This window comes from Grampus griseus (genome assembly GCF_964374135.1).
Source record: "Grampus griseus genome assembly, chromosome: 7".
NCBI lineage: Eukaryota > Metazoa > Chordata > Mammalia > Artiodactyla > Delphinidae > Grampus > Grampus griseus.
The window spans coordinates 37,392,218-37,410,246 of record NC_139001.1 but is presented as its reverse complement, the minus strand read 5'-3'; the positions used below and the strand labels follow the sequence as shown (position 1 = coordinate 37,410,246).

General features: G+C 32.5%; 1 protein-coding gene across 1 annotated transcript in view; it reads right to left on the bottom strand.

The window, feature by feature from the left end:
• BOLL (boule homolog, RNA binding protein) overlaps positions 1-18,029 on the bottom strand; it is a gene marked incomplete at both ends in the record, with an annotated part of 68,252 nt that overhangs the window by 48,568 nt on the left and 1,655 nt on the right. Inside the window, 5 exons of the mRNA XM_082657962.1 lie at positions 6,116-6,243; positions 9,767-9,842; positions 11,088-11,142; positions 13,206-13,297; positions 15,832-15,975. Of these exons, the coding sequence (XP_082514088.1) occupies positions 6,116-6,243; positions 9,767-9,842; positions 11,088-11,142; positions 13,206-13,297; positions 15,832-15,975 (495 nt within the window). The remainder of the gene's footprint in view (positions 1-6,115; positions 6,244-9,766; positions 9,843-11,087; positions 11,143-13,205; positions 13,298-15,831; positions 15,976-18,029) is intronic.

Sequence of the window (18,029 nt, the reverse complement as noted above, 5' to 3'; positions counted from 1 at the left end):
AACTCCACTTTAAGTCTATTGAAATTATCACAGTATTTCTACTTCCATGTGGTTTCATTTCCATAGTAATGCTAAAACAACCACCAGAAAAGTTGCTTTTAGTCCAAATATTAAGAAAGTATAGTTCTAAGAGAATGTTTAGAGGAAAAATGGCAGCTGGACTTAAGGTGACACTGCCTATTTCCATTGTGGAGACCAGCAGTAGATAATGTTTACATAGCATTTAGAACTGAATGAATAATCATATCTGATTTTGCCACTAATTTCCCACTATTTATGAATAATCAAAATCCTATTCCTTTGTTATACATTTAATTAAAACAAATACATTATTTATTGAAGAATTTGTTAAATTCTATTTTATCATTTTGATATTTAAATGAGATAGTCATCCAATAAATTTACAGGTGATTTATTACGTCTTAAAAAAGTACATGTAACACTTGATTATTCAAATGGCGTAAACCCCAAAATAGGTTATTTATTTATTATTATTATTTAAAAAATTTATTTTTGGCTGCGTTGGGTCTTCGTTGTTGCACGTGGGCTTTCTCTAGTTGCGGCCAGCAGGGGCCACTCTTCGCTGCGGTGAGCGGGCTTCTCATTACAGTGGCTTCTCTTTGTTGCGGAGCATGGGCTCTAGGCACGTGGGCCTCAGTAGGTGTGGCACGTGGGGTCAGTAGTTGTGGCGCACGGGCTTAGATACTCCGCGGCATGTGGTATCTTCCCAGACCACGGCTTGAACCCCTGTCCCCTGCATCGGCAGGCGAATTCTTAACCACTGTGCAACCAGGGAAGTCCCAAAATAGGTTATTTAAAATCAGATCATTAGAAAAACAGGCAAATTGTATTACAAAATAGGTAAAATAGCCTTTAATGATAGCAATTAAAATTTAGTTTCTAACATGGGATCTAATTTGCATTGTTTTGTTTTAATGTTCACCCCTCCCCCCCAAAACTGAAGAAAAGTATCATAGTTTTGCATAATTTTCAGACTATCATGTGCTAATAAAATTGTACCACAGATTAACATTAGAAAATAATAATGTAGGGGGCTTCCCTGGTGGCGCAGTGGTTGGGAGTCCGCCTGCCGATGCAGGGGACACGGGTTCATGCCCCAGTCCGGGAAGATCCCACATGCCGCGCAGCGGCTGGGCCCGTGAGCCATGGACGCTGAGCCTGTGCGTCCGGAGCCTGTGCTCTGCAATGGGAGAGGCCACAACAGTGGGAGGCCCGTGTAACGCAAAAAAAAAAAAAAAAAAAAAAAAAAAAAGAAAATAATAATGTAATTTATATTAATAGATTAAAGGAGGAAAAAATGATAATCTAAGCAGCTACAGAAATTGCATTGTTAAAATTCAATACCCTTTCATGATAAAAACTCTTAGTAAACAGAATAAAAAGTAACTTCCTTAATTGACTTCGGGCAATAATTCTCAACCAGGTGCGACTCTGCCACCCCCGCCCCCCAGGAAACATTTGGTAATATTTTGGTTTTCATAAATGTAGGGAGGCTAGGATACTGCTAAAAACCCTGCAATGTACAGCACAGTCTCCCAAAAAAGAATCAGTTATCTGGCCCAAAATGTCAATAGTGCTGAGGTGGAGAAACCTTGGTTAAGGTTAAGAGTATCTTAACATATATATGTAGGTTTTGGAAGATACTCATATAAAGCTTAATAGTGAGTTACTGAACTTATTTCTTTTTTTAAGAAGAAGTGTCATATAAATACTGTAGCAGAGACATTGCCAGTCAATAACTTGATGAGAAAAAATGAGAAACAGAAGAGCAGAAAGGAACAGAAGTATTCTGAGTCCTAAATGATTGCCTATATGAGAGTTTGGCAGGGTTACTGATAAAATATCAACATTTACAAATCAAAAGCATTACTACACACCAGTCACAATCTATTAGGAAGTGTGATTAAAAAAATACACCATTCATAAAAGCAACAAGAACTACAGAGTACCTAAGAATAAATCAAACAAAAGATATGCCAAACTTTTTTTACAGAGAAAGAAAATTTTATTGATGGATGGAAATTCTAAATCATGTTTATGAATGGGAAAATTCAGTATTATGCCTAAATGTCCCAAGTTAATCTATATATTTAATGCAATTCTAACAAAAACTAAGGCTTTTCACAGAGCTGAACAAGCTGAATTATGAAATTTATATTTATAAAAGCAAAGACTTAAGGATAGATGAGGGACTCTTAAAGAACCAAGGAAGACTATGGCCCTATCAGATTTTAAGACTTATTATAAAGCAACAGGAATTAAAACAGAATTGGGCAGGGCAAACAAATACACCAATGGAACATAACAGAGAGCCCAGAAAGAGACTCCACACACAGAAACTCAGCATTTGACAGAGGATTCATTTCAAAACAGTGGAAGAGGATGGATTAGTCAATATGTAAACTGCAGATTTAAAATCTAGATGTGAAAAACAGCAACAGCATAGTATTTTTTTAAAAAAAACACTAAAAGCTGAAACCATAAAACATTAATACATCTATCAACATTAAAACGAAAAACTTGTGTATCACAAAAAATACCATAAAGTTAATGGACAAGCCACAAATTAAAACATATTTACAACCCATAGAACTCATATAATGAACTCAAGAAAAAGATAACAATCCCAACAGAAAAAATGGGCAAAAGAAATGAAGAGGCAGCTCATAGAAGAAACTGAAATGGCAAATAAATATATGAAAATATGTTTAATCTTACCACTGACTAGGCAAATGAAAGGTAAAACAAGATACCATTTCATAATAATATTGGCTAAAATACAAAAATCTAGTAAATTAAAGGACTGGTAGATTATGGAGAAATTGAAGCTCTCATAAACTGTTACCTAACCTTTATACTGGTACACTTTAGAAAGATATCTGGGAACATTTAGTCAAAGATGTGTATAGTCTATAAAGGTGAAATTCTACTTGTACACGTATGTCATAGCCTAGACCAACGTCAGAGAACACAAAAATCTTCCAGTGGTGCATGAGCATGAATAGGTTTAAGAGTATTAATTTTCAGATATTTCATATGGTATCCTTTCTGATTTGATCTGTCTGTGAATGTATCTGTGTACAATGGATTCTTCTTTTCAAAACTCCCCTTTTACAACACTTTTCCCCTTCACTATGAAAGGCACACTCTCACTCATTCTGGATCTTGCTATAATGCTTTGTTCTGGAATGTAAACATTAACAGAGCATCAAACAAACAGACAATTCAAAAAGGCAATGCCCTTCAGAAACAGGAAAGAGCAAAGCAAAAAGAGTTTGTATAAAAAAAAAAAAAAAAAAAAAGAGTTTGTATAAGAAATATTAAGGGGAAGATGGTACCTTATTTCATATCCAGGGAACAAAATAAATTACAACATGGTCACAGGGATACATATTAATTCATTTATTTGAACTTAAAAATAGAGTCAGAAAAAAAAAAGTCCGAATTTTCTAATAGAGAGTAAGTTTTATTTGATTGGTTAATTTTATTTGGTTGACTAGTTTTGTTAACTGAATTATGGAGCAGGCATTTTCCGTTTTTTTTTTCTTTTTTTTATTGCGAGATATTTGACATATGACATTATCCTAGTTTCAGGTGCATAACATAATGACTATATATATATATAAAAAGAATGAAATGATAACCACAATGAGTCTAGTTAACATCCATCACTACATGTAGGACATTTTCCAGTCTTAAATGAAATCTATAGCTACAGACTTTTATAAAATATATATCTAAAGCAAACCTACAATATATAATATGTCTAAATTATTTAAAATTATGGTAAATTTTAGATTTCAACTTAAAAATGAGAGTATTCATAATTTTTCAAAAAAATTTTAGAGGATACATAAGCAAAAAACTTTGAAGATTACTGTCCTAGACAAACTCTCACACAATACATACAAAATCTAGATGTTCAATTTAGTCTGCTTAAAAAAATTTTATACTCTGTTTATTATTTATTTACTGTTATGCAACTTGCAACTTTTCTAAGTGGGGTAATGTATTATAATAAATAATTGTATTTATTATATTTGTATATTCAATATATTATAATCATAAACAATATATTAATTATATTTATAGAATTATATTCATACATATATATTCTTCACTCTCAGACCTACTAAATGTAGATCAGTAGGGGTTGGTTCTGCCCATTTTTTAAAAAAAATTTTTGAATTTTATTTTTTTATACAGCACTTTCTTATTAGTCATCAATTTTATACACATCAGTGTATACATGTCAATCCCAATTGCCCAATTCAGCACACCACCATCCCCACCCCCCCGTGGCTTTCCCCCCTTGATGTCCATATGTTTGTTCTCTACATCTGTGTCTCAACTTCTGCCCTGCAAACCGGTTCATCTGTACCATTTTTCTAGGTTCCACATACATGCGTTAATATACAATATTTGTTTTTCTCTTTCTGACTTACTTCACTCTGTATGACAGTCTCTAGATCCATCCACGTCTCAACAAATGACTCAATTTCGTTCCTTTTTATGGCTGAGTAATATTCCATTGTATATATGTACGACATTTTCTTTATCCATTCGTCGGTTGATGGGCATTTAGGTTGCTTCCATGACCTGTCTATTGTAAATAGTGCTGCAAGGAACATTGGGGTGCATGTGTCTTTTTGAATTATGGTTTTCTCTGGGTATATTCCCAGTAGCGGGATTGCTGGATCATTTGGTAATTTTATTTTTAGTTTTTTTAAGGAACCTCCATACTGTTCTCCATAGTGGCCATATCAATTTACATACCCACCAACAGTGCAAGAGGGTTCCGTTTTCTCCACACCCTCTCCAGCATTTGCTGTTTGTAGATTTTCTGATGATGCCCATTCTAACTGGTGTGAGGTGATAGATACCTCATTGTACTTTTGATTTGCATTTCTCTAATAATTAGTGATGTTGAGCAGCTTTCATGTGCTTCTTGGCCATCTGTATGTCTTCTTTGGAGAAATGTCTATTTAGGTCTTCTGCCCATTTTTGTTCAGAAAAAAAACAAAACAAAACTCCACACGTGATTCTCTGAACTTGTGGAATATGACCATAGAATGTACCCCAAGAAAGCTCCAAACGGATTAAAGTATAAAGTAAAATGAAATCATGGAATAACTAGCAGAAAGTAAATCTGAGTAGTTATCAGATCCCTAGTGGGGCAAAATTTTAAGTGATGAAGTAAAATGAAAAAATTAATTGATTCAGTTATAAAACTTTTAAACTCAAAGAATGAAAAAGATTAAATAATACTGTATAAAATTTATACATAAAATGATGAAGTTTTGATTCTACATTGTCATGCAAATTGATTAGAATAAAAACTAGGACCTCGATGGTTAAATTTTAAAAAATCACAAGCAATTTACAAAGAGTACATGCAATATCAAAACTGCATTGAAAATACTTCATCTTACTAAATTTTTTTACTGACGTATAGTTGATTTACAATGTTGTGTTAGTTCCAGGTGTACAGCAAAGTGATTCAGTTATGCAAATATATATAACTGTTTTTTCTGAATCTTTTCCCTTATAGGTTATTACAAAATATTGAGTATAGTTTCCTCAATGTAGTCTTGATTATAGAAAAAAACTTACAATGTCCATCAATAGGGGAATATACACTCATACAATGGAATATTATAAAAAATTTAAATAAATGAACTAGATATGCTAGGATCAACATGGTTTAATCTCAAAAACATAATGTTGACTAGGAAAACCAGATTATTTATATAGTGTTTAAAAACCGCCTAAAGCAATACTATGTATCTATTGTTTAACAATCTCTACATTTGTAGTAAAAACATATAAAATGGAAATAAAAGATACTCTGGTTAACCTCTAAGGAGGAAAAGAGGGTAAGATAATTGGGGCAAGGAGACTTTACTTGAATTTGTCATATTTTATTCCCCCTATTAAAAGAACTTAAGTAAATATGGTAAAATGTTAACCTCTATTAAATTTGAGTGGTAGCTACATGGCTGTTATTATCTGTAATTGTCTGTGGTTGAAATATTTCAGAAATAAAAAATTTAATAGTAATAGATGCAAACCCTTCTAAAATGAAATTACTTACAGGCCAAGGTGGTGGGACAGAAGCTACCTCTGGAGTATGAAAATAAGCAACACCATTATGATAAGTGTAAGGATATCCAGTTGAAGTTGTTAGATACATTGTTCCAGCAGCTGGCATTACACTGGGACCTAAAACAAAGTGTAAATAGTAATAATTGAAATGTTCAGTTTGACATTTAAAAATGTAATTTCTGAACAATGGAAGATGTTTATCTTAACACATATATATAGTTACAGTAAAAATTGAATGTTATAAGTTCTTTAAAAAATTCCATATGTTAAAGTATATTTGAAATATATATTTTCAAACTCACTACCTTAGAGCTTTTGTTAGCTTAAGGTAAATGAAAGAAAAAGAAACAAGTTTAATAAGGAATACTAAAAATTCACCAATTCAGATTTTAATACTAGTATAATGAAACACAAAACTTAACAATTGAGATTATTATCAGCAAAGTCATTATTATTACAAATATAAATTACATACAATTTAGAGTTTCCTGAAGACTATAGACACTGTAGTGAAGTTCCTAAGATCTTAGTAAGACTGTCTATTTGTAAAAGGCCAAAGAAAATGGAGGCAGTGAAATTAGACAAAATTCTACTTTCCTCAAGACACTTGTTCCACCTTACAAATTCTTTGGATCTACTATCAGCAAGCACTCACTCATGCTATGACTATATTTTATTCTCTAGTCTCCCTTTGCTACAACTGCTGCTATTACAAACATGACCACAGACCTTTATGTTGCTAATTCTGGGTCCTCATCTCTTTTCCTAGGTGAAAGTTATATATACTCCTCCCCCCCAAATTAAAAAAAAAGACTTTAAAAATTTTATATGCCAAGTTAGATTTAAGTACTTGACCAACAGGTTATATAAATTACTGAACTGGCAATCCTCCTTCCACTATACTAGTGCTTCTCAAAATTTAAAATTCATTATAATAACCTAGACAGCTTATTAAAATACAAATTCCAGTTCTTTCAAGAGATTTTGATTCAGGAGGCCTGGGATAGGGCCTGAGGAACTGCATTTTGACAGATTCCAAGTGAACTGTTGGTGGCTGCAAACCACACTGTAAGCAGCACTGGCCTGCCACTCTAAATAGCAGTACTACTTCTCAGCTTTTATATTTTCACCACATTTTATCTAGTATTGTTATAGCATACTTTAGTGGTTCTTAATCCAATGCTTTTGAGAATCTGATGAAAGCCACAGACCCTTTTCTCAAAAATACATATATTCAAACAAAATTTTGCACGCAATTCAGAAGGTCCATGGATTTCCCTCCAAAGATCATCAAGGAACCACAGGTTTATCTGTTAAATAAATAAATTTTGAGTGTTTACTATTACAAGGCATTGAACTAGGCCCTAGTGATACAGCCAAAAAGAAAAAAGAAAAAAATGAGCATGCCATGGCCTCTATCTTCATAGAAGTTAGGTTCTGGTAAGGAAGATAGTCATTAGCTAATTACACAATTAATTAAATACAATTTTGATAAAGACATGAAGAGGTAGTATAGGGTACAATGGTGAACATTTCAAATATATGTATATATATATATATATATATGTATATATGTAGCATCTGTGAGGAAATGACATTTGTTTTGGGCTGAGCTTTAAAGAACGAATGGGATGGCAAAGATCACTCTAGGTAAAGAAAATAGTATATCAGGAATATGGTTATGTTCTGAAACTGAGGGAAGGCTAGATGGCTAAAGCATGGAAAGAAAAGAGAAGGACAGCTCGAAATAAGCAGAGAATAACATGATAAGATGTGCACTTCTGAAAGATCACTCTGGCTGCCTTGTGTGTGATAGGTTGGAAGGTAGCATGACTGGATTCAGAGAGACCAGTTAGGAGGCTTTTCTAGAAATTAAGGCAAGAAAAGTGGGTAGCTGGGTCTAGAATATTGGTAATGGAGATGGAAAAGAAGTGATAGATTTGAAAAAAAATGAGATAAGAATCCCTTATATTTTGTAAATATATCTTTAATACTTATCCTTTCTTTGTAGAAAAGTAAAAATAGCTTTGGAGTCAAACTGTCCTGGATTTGAAGGCTAATGCTACCATTTGGTTAAGTTATTTCACCCCATACTTCTCAAATTTGGGTCTAGCATGGTTATGTCAGGAAATATGAAAAGGCACAGGCTGAACATGGTGATCTTCTTACAGAATCAGTCTTATTCAAACAATTATTTTTAGGAAACATTTTAATAAACAATACAGTGTTATAGAACAGAATCCAAATTGCACATGAAGTTTTATATAAACCATGAGACTTTAAAGACAGTTTAAAGAAAATTAAAGAATTTAAAGAAAATTTATAATTCTGGTATGGTGCCATTGGGTTAAGACCCACAACATGACCAGATTAACTCTCCCCTACATTTAAGATTATTTCAGCAGAAATGTTTCTAAAACAATGACTTTACCTTTATAAGCTGAATTTTCTATTTACAAAAATAGAACTAATAATACCTCACAGATTGCTGTAAAGATTAAATGAAATAAATGAAAACCCATAACATTGACCCTTGCGCTGAATAGTTCTTAAATAACTATACATCTGTTTGAAAGCATTCAGCATACTGCTGATTTATGTTCTATTTTTAGCAACTTGTGGGTCATAATATGAACATTACTAGTTGTTCCTACTGATGGTGATAATGGGCTAAAGAACTGCTATTACATGTTATAGCTTAACTCTTGCATCTAACAATAGTAGTCTGAAAATATTCAGCATTCTGCCATATTTACTGCATTCCATTTTGGAGTATCAACTTACTAAGGACACTTCAGTTATCTTCTGAATTAACAAATACTAAGTCAAAATTAAACTTGATATCTGTTAACTTCTAAGTCAAAAACAGAACAGTCCAAATGAGCACAATCTATTAATTTGTTAACAGATGTACAATATCCACCTAATGTTTTAAACATCCCAGTAGACACTAGGACACAGCTAAGGAAGAATAAAAAATTGAGTTACAAATTTTATGCGAAGTTTCTCCTTCTAGCCAAAGATTCTGTTGGAGATTTTAATAAATATTATAGGTAAAAGTTAACTGTAAAGATGTCTAACTTAATAAATGGGAAGAGTGAGGAAAAAAAGAGTAGAGTCGAAAGCATTACCAAAATTTGAGGAAGGCATCTAACTTAGCCAGTTCCTAAAGCTTTAGGGATTGTTTCCTCTGTTATGATACATGTGGTTGGGTTACAGTATGTACCATACAACCAGAGTTTTTGATATTTGTTCTATATTTTCACTTTCTGTAATTTTACTCTAATTTTAAATTACTTTGTTAATTAGAAAATTTTCTAAATAGTAATTAACTACTTTTAATTTCTTTTGTAATTTTAAACTATATTTTTATCATAAAAGATTTTTCCTTTAAAGATGTAACTATATGGAATATAGTTAAACACCATTGTTTATATAAATTTTGCCTAGTCCCCCCTACCCTGCAAACTAATATATTTTAATTTGTGGTAAGAAATATTCATTTGACCACCAACTTCACTAAATTTACTTTATTAAATGAAAGAAAGCTGATATTTTAATGAAGTTCTATTAAAACTCTAATATTTCAAAAAAGAACCATGCAAAAATACTGAAAAATACATTAGTTCTCAATACATACGAGGGATCCCTACTTGTTGTTTTCTTATTGCTGGACCAATGTTCAGTTTCTTGTCCTTGTAATTAAGTTTTTCAGCCTAAAATAAGAAAAAATAAATTATTTTATTATCATTCTTTGAAAGTGGCAAGGCATAGTGGAAAGGGCAAAGTCTTTGGATTTAAATAGATCTGGGTGTGAATCTTGGTTCCAGTGCTCTGGCCCTAATTCCTCATCTGACAATTTACTAGTTATTAGTGTGTGTGAGCAGAGAGGTGAAAAATTTGAGTCTCCTTACACACGTGGTCCCAGCTAAGGTCAAACAGGGTGACACTGTTTTCTTTTTCCATCTTTTATACTGTAAACAATTGTCCTTTTCATGTTCTATTTAGTGTCATGTTTTTCACATTTTTGTGACTTATGTTGGTATTTTTGCTATTTAAAATGGCCCTCAAGTGTAGTGCTGAAGTGCTTGCTAGTGTTCCTAAGTGCAAGAAGACTGTCATGTGACTTAATGGAGAAAAATATGTGCTAGCTGGGTTTAATTCAGGCATGAGTTATAGTGCTGTTGGCCACGAGTTCAGTGTTAATGAATCAAAAATATAAATTAAATATAATATCTTTAAACAGAAGCACACATAAGACAAAGTTACGTATTGATCGGCTGATGAAAATATTGTGAGCAGAAGCTTGTGGGACCCTAGCCCTGTATTCTTCTAGGTGCAGCACTTCAATATTTGCTAATTCAGTGTTTGTGGTGATTTTATAGAACACACCACTACAAATAATGAGAATCGACTGCATATGACTTAAATACAATTTAAATAAAATTTTTTCCTAAAAAATTTAAATGTTACAGTTGCCAAATTTAAAGTTATTATATATTGAACTGCAGGCTATAGACTTTTTCTATGAGTGCTCTTAGTTTATATAAAGTTTTTCAGAGGAGGGAAATAATCTCAGATAACCTCACTCTAGGAATCTACATTTGTAGTGTTTTTTAGGAATTCAAAGTGCTATTAACACTTCAGGGAGGATACATCCTTAAATTCTTAGTTTAAGCAAATAAAGTGAAAAATTATATACAAACTTCACAACCATACTTACATAATTATTTGGAATTTGTTTTTCTGTAGATAAAATTTCTCTTTAATCTTTTTTTTTAATTCATTTTTTTGGAGACCAATGTCAATCTTAAGATGCAAAGAAGATAAAATTTTTTTTTTTTTTTTTTAGCAATCAATCATTGTACTGGAACCCTACTATTATTAAATTAATACCTTAAAGGATTAGTTTCAGAGAAAGAAGTTCTAAAAATTAAGTTAAATACACCAAAATATCTTACCTCTTGTAAAATTTTTTGTGCATCTTCTTGTGTTTCAAAAGTGACAAAGCCATACCTAAATAAATGCATTAATTATTATCTTAGAACATTACATTGGAATATATTAAGATTAAATTTTTTTTTTTTTTTAAGAATGGGCCATTGCGGGGGACTTCCCTGGCAGTCCAGCAGTTAAGCCTCTGCATTCCCAATGCAGGGGGCATGGGTTCGATCCCTGGTTGGGGAACATCCCACAAGCCTCAAGAAGCAGCCAGAAAAAGAAAAAAAACAAAAAAGAAAGAATGGGCCATGGTAGGAGTGAACATTTTTCCTTGGTGCACCAGTATGCAAAACTTAGGAGAATCATTCACAGCTTAACACTGTCACCTCCTCTTAAAGGGAGGGGCCTAAAAGAAAAAAAAAAACCCTGGGGATCTTGAAACAGTTTCAGACCTGAGCTGTAAGTAAGGCAGGAAAGCATGCAAGATTTGTATTCTGGTTTACAAATTGGAATGCAATAAATTTCAGTCCAGAGCACTAATATCCTTTTAAAATGATAGAAGTTTGGTTTAAATAGAAATCAAAGTAGAAAAAAACCTTTAAAAATTTAAAAGTTTCAACATAATAAAATTTTTTATGTGGGTAAATGAGTATACAAACATATTATTTACTATTATCAGCATATATAAACTGATAATGCAACTATTAGTATATTTCCCAAATAAAATCAATTAAAAATATGTACAACCCAGACTTTATATATGCTTTTTCATATATACTTGTTACCTTCAGAGTATAAATCATGATCAAGACACAAATACACAATGTATGCCATGTCCAAAAAGCCAAAATAGGTAGAAAAAAAGGAATGAAAGAAATAAAAAGTATATCCCCCGAAAATGTAATCTCTATTTGCATAACTTAAGGAAACTCTTCTTTGTAGTGCTAAACTATTATTTTCCTCAATTCATAATTACTATTATATAATTATGTATTGTGTAATTAGTAAACATTTACTGTTTCTTCAATTCATAATTGCTGTATTATATATGAATTTTCTTTTTCAACAAAGGAATTTCTTTTTTTCTATTTGCCCAAACATTAAACAACGGCTAAAGAAATATTTTTACGTTATTATTAGTTTTTTTTTTTTTTGGTAGAACACATATACCACCCAGTGGAAAAAGCATAAAATACAGTCTACATTTCTATGTGTGTTTTTCAATGATTAAAAAATGTATATTACAAATTCTATTAAGCCAAGTAAAAGAGGTACAATCTCACTTCATCCTAATATTGATTGTCAGTCTCAGGAAATATCTCATTTGTTTAAAAATAACCTCTGCAGGATCTCATCTCTTCCAAAGTGTCCACCTGTCATACTTACATGTAGTTTCCCACTAATATAATTTTCCCTCCACCTTATTGGTCCCTTCTTTTATGCCTATAAGTATGTATATATTGTCTTTTTTTCAAGAAAACAAACATAATCCTTCATCGATTTCTTTAACTTTGCAGTCAAACTTCTTAAGCGAGTACCCTATGCAAACTACCGTTTTCTTCTCTGGTATTTGGCTTTTGAATATACCAATCCACTGAAACAGCTCTAAGGGCACTAGACAGTTCTAGACAAATCCTACTGCTTTTTTCCCTTAATTTTCATTCTCCTTGATTTCGCAATTAAAAATCATTCTCATTAAGAGTTATATTTCTCAGATTAGTCCCCTAATTAGGTCTTTGAGGCACAACCTATGGACGCTCTTTTGTGTCAGCCTTTTTCAGGTAAAGTTCTCTCTAGTCTAAAGCAGGTATACAATTCCAAAAATATCAGATTCCTTTAGCTTCTGGTGCCTTGGCTACTGGACAAGAGCTACTTGACATTAAGTGCTTATTACCGAACAATGAATGGTCCCTCAGCCTTTGCAAGAATAACTTTCCAATAGATTAAGGAATATTATAGTGTCACTATTCCTCCAAAATACACAAACACACACACACTGAAATCAAAAGGTAGGAGGAAAGAAGAAGGCATGAAACTCTCTTTTAAAAAATAGAACCAAAGTAAATTAGTATACAAAACCTAGCAATCCAATAAAAATACAATTGTCAATTCCATGTACTATCCATAGTGATACTAACCCTTTGGGCACTCCAGCTCTGTCATTTACAATCTTCACTTCTTTTACAGACCCATACTGGGAAAAAAATTTTCTTAAATCATTTTCATTTGTCTAATGGTATAAAAAGAAAACACACAAAAACCATTTTAATTGATAAAAGATGAAACAACTCCTATGCTTGGTTTGGAGACACAAAAGGTAACATAAATAACAATATGGATGTAAGAATGCCTCTCATCATAAAAACAGTGCATGAAACCACTAGGTTATTAAAATCAATATGAATACTTTGCTTTATGCAGAGTTGTTAATACTATGTCAAAATATTACACTGCAATAAAATATTTTAAGCTGAATTTTTAAAAAACTACAAAGAAAGCTCACTATTTAAAGGAATTCTTGTTCTCTAGTTAGCCAGTTTTTAATAAAATGTACTAGGCATGGCTATAACTATACTAAGGGCATACTACTATTGGTTCTTGTGGTTCAGAGAGGCCCACAGTCATAGCAGTGGAACTAGGTTATGCTGGCCTATACCAGTCACTCTATTTTAATCAGCAGAGTCCCCAGGAAAAGTAAGGTCTTAGGAAGGAAATATATTTCCAAAAGTACCTGAACTCAATTTGTGATAACAACAGAGAGGCTACAAGATTTAAAGTTTTTAGATGCTTTATCTGTATTCAATATACATGTCAGCTAAATACAGACATTATGATGATATGCAAAAAATATTGAGTCATAATTAGACTATCATGTACAAGATGCCTACAAAGATAGTTTGGCATATCTGGTTTTAATTGAAATAGTCTCAAAATAGACCCATATTACCTTTCTCTAGAGTATTCACACTAAATTCATTGCAATTTCATTTTCTGGTTCAGCTATAAGTGTTTGCCCCCAAGATGTACTTTAAATATCCATAGAAAAATTTTTTCTTTATAGGAAAAGACATGCCTAACAGCAGAGCAATATTTCTTGAGTTCCACTGCTACCTCACTACTTACTGGTTTTTAGTTGGTAACCTAAAGCCTGCTAAACTGGATGATGACAAATACTGAGTTAATCTGAGAATAACTGACTGCCTCATTTCAATAAACACAAAATGGAATCAACGTCAGAATAAGGTTTCTATTAGAGACTTGAAAACAAATTAATTCAAACTATTCTCTGATAGAAAAATCACTAGCTCAATTTTGCAGCTCCATTTCTTTGCTGAAAAGTAAGGACACAGAAAGTCAAGATGATTAAATATTAAAAGGGATGGGCTGTAGGGTTCTAAAAAGAAGAATTTTAAAAAGTTTGAGACTGCTTGCTACTACGGTAAACTATTTCCTTGCTGGAAATTACCTATGGTTTTGCGAAAGGTGTAAGTATGAGGGAGAGAACCCTAGCAGTTATGTTAAAGCTATGACTGTATTGTAACAATGGCCCCCAAAGTTCATATTGTAGCTGATTGGCTTCAATAAAAACCTACACTAACCTAGCCATATAAATTATTACATTTATTATTTATTTAAAAGTATACTGAGCTAATATAATATAAATTCTGAACAAGAATATTCAACTTGAATATTTATGGTCAGCTATTAATATTTGCTACAGAAACAGAAAATTTTTTTTTAAAAATAAGCATTTCATAACAAATTATTTTCCTTAATTTATTTTTAGTGAACCAATCACATACTTGCTTAAGACTCACAGTTTTGACAAATACATTAAGTGTAACATTTATCTTGAGCAGGAAAAAAGTAATTCCATACAAATTGTGAGAGACTGATCATTGGAAGATAGCGAGTATTAAATGTCAAATATCATACCCTAATTGCACAAGTTTTTTTTTTTTATTAAGACAACTCCCCCTGAAATTTCCAGTATGTAATATGGAAGCTTGGAAATCCTTCGATATATCCACTTGGAAGTAAGAGTGTTCCTAAATTATCCATGCTTGCCTTTCCTGTAGGTGTTTAACTACCACCACCCACATGGGGGTGCTGCAGAACATCTCACAAAACCATGCCTCTCTGAAAGAGTGAAATGGCTATTACATTATTTAAACATATTACTGTTAAAATGCTTTATTCTGACTAGGACACAGGCCTTTTTTAGTGACCAAATTCTAAATTAGGTGATAGAAAGCAACCTGCAAAAGACAGAAATCTAGGAAGTTACTCAGGAGCCTAAGATGAAAGTTGGGATAAAGAAACAGGATTTCATAAAACTGCTGTGTTTTTGTTTTTTTTTTCCTTAATTGAGTCTTCTTTTGAAAATTATAGTCACTCATTATTTGGGCTATTAGAGTGTTATGTAAAAAAGTATAATTAGTGTGGTATGGTGAAATAAAGCATGTGGAGATATGAGTCAGAAAAACAGAATTCTAGTTTTCACTTTGTCACTAAGTAGCTAGGAGCTTATAGATATGTCAGTGAGCCTCAATTTCCTTGTATGTGAAATTGGACAATTATATATACTCTATTTAACCTACATTGTTGTTGAAAAGATTCTTTGTATTAAGACAATTTGAAACCTACTAATCATTATGCAAATAGCAAATATGTTATTTTTAAAGTTGCAAGAAGAAACAATTTCTGAGAAATAAAACACTTCTAATACAAAGAATACACTACGTTGCATGCATAATTAGGTACCTTAAGGTCGATTCCTCCTACAAAGATGCGATTAGGGACCACTGTTCCATATCTTGGGGCACTTGTTGGGTTATTCAAAGGCACAGGTGACACAGGATTAGGGGATGGAGATAATGAATCTGTTTGCATCTGATTCGATGTTTGCTGTAAAATAAAATTCTTTTAAACTCTTAGTACTGGGTATAAGTTTTGATGCAGGATGAAAGCATATATCCTTCAAAAAGATAAGTCATTGACAAAATGTAGTATTTCAGACTTTAATTTTATGCTAATATTATGAAGATTATAATTAGAGCTAATAACTTTTGGGGGCAACAAAAATATAAGAAATGTAGAATTCATTCCTCTACAGAGACGATCTTAAATCTTAAATATATTATTTAAACATACATATGTTAGTTATTATTAACTGTACTATTTAAATATTATAAGCATTAAGAAGGAATATTAAACTCAAAAAGAAGTTTGAAAAAGAGAAGAATAACCCTGGACAGCTAGGAGCTGGCCTGGCACAACCAACTAGGCCCTGGTGTTAGGAGTTGGCCGGGAACTCACAGCTAGGCTGTGGTGTTCTCTTGTTAACAGAACACCAACATCGGGCAAGGCTCCTCTGTGATTGTGGTGGATGAAGATAAAAACAAGATCACTCCATAATCGTATCTGTACATTGACAAAAACAAAAGCATTACCCAAACCACAAGAATGACCAAACGTCCTTCTCTCCTGCCTGATAAGACTGCTCCTTTTTTTAACAATCACAGCTTTAGCTTCAATCTATTTTTCTTGTCTCCTAGGTAAGAATTAACATACCCAATTATAGAATTACTCCCACCTCCTGACAACATGTATTTCAGAGTAAAGCTTTCTTCATTAAACCCTCTCTAAAAAGTGCTTAATATAAGCTTAAATCCTATAATAAGTTCTTCTAACACCTTGCTGAGAGGCCACATGGTGTATGTTCTCCTTTGTTGTTAATTCAGAAGATCCAACTTTAATAAACTGCAGGTGTATTTGTGGTAGTCTTTGGCTAAAGGGCATTGACGAGTAAACAGACTCCGACACAAGTTCACGGTTTTTCAACTCTAAAGTCAAATTTTTAAAATGCACTTGGCAATTGGAAAAGTGGACCGATTTAGTAAAAAATAAAAATAAAAAAAATTGTATACCTATAACTCATAGGTATAAATTTTTATACTAAAATTTTTTATACTAATTTTTTCTTTATGCTAAAGAATTGAGTTCATATTCATATGTTCACAATTCTAAGTCGGCAACCTAATTTAGATTCTAATAAATATATATTAACATATACACCTTCGCACAATGGCAAGATAGTAGACTCCTCAGGTACACCTGAAAAAAAACAAGACTTGAGAATAGAATTTTAAAGAGAAACTAATTTAAGAACTTGCTAATTATTCTCCTTCTGGGAACACGAAACAGACTTTTGAGACCCTAAATGAGTGCTTCAAAAAGCTTGGAGTTGATGATTTAAATTCTCTGAAAAACAAATTCATGAAAATGAATTTCCAACTTAGATAATGGAGTTGTTCTTTTTCACATTTGCTCTCCTTTCACTTCATTGGCCAATAAAACCATAATCCCTAAATTAATCTCTGCAAGATGTACAGAGAAATGACTAGGCCAGTAGTGACTATGGGGCTATAGGCTGGACCTTATGGGCTGTATTCTCCATCTAGTCTTAAGAGGGAAAAACACTCCCTAGTAAGGGAGTTCATAAAAACATCTCTTAAACCACAGAGTCATCATATTTAATAATTGCTATGTTGTAGTTGCCAATTAAAGAAACTGGGAATCCTAACAGCATCCTCCCTGGGCATCTGGACGTTATTTGTAACTTCAGTCACTTTACTTGTAAGACATAGTGCCCAGACTGGATGATTCTGGGATGCTTAGTTTTACTTTTCAAGTGTGGATTTGTATTGCTAGAGATAATAGAACAGCTCTGGTAGATACAATCTTTTCTCTCTGCCGGGTTACAGAATATAGTCATTACCTATTTGCAAAGTTAAAAAAAAAATCAATCTTCATGAAATTCTCTTCTTAAAAACAAAATGAATTCAATGGATGACCTCTTTTGTTCCAAATTTGTTTAAATAAAAGTCAACTCCATTAGTTTTCATTAAGAGAGGAATGACTTGAATGGAAGAGAACAGAGTGCTTTATTTCCAATCTTG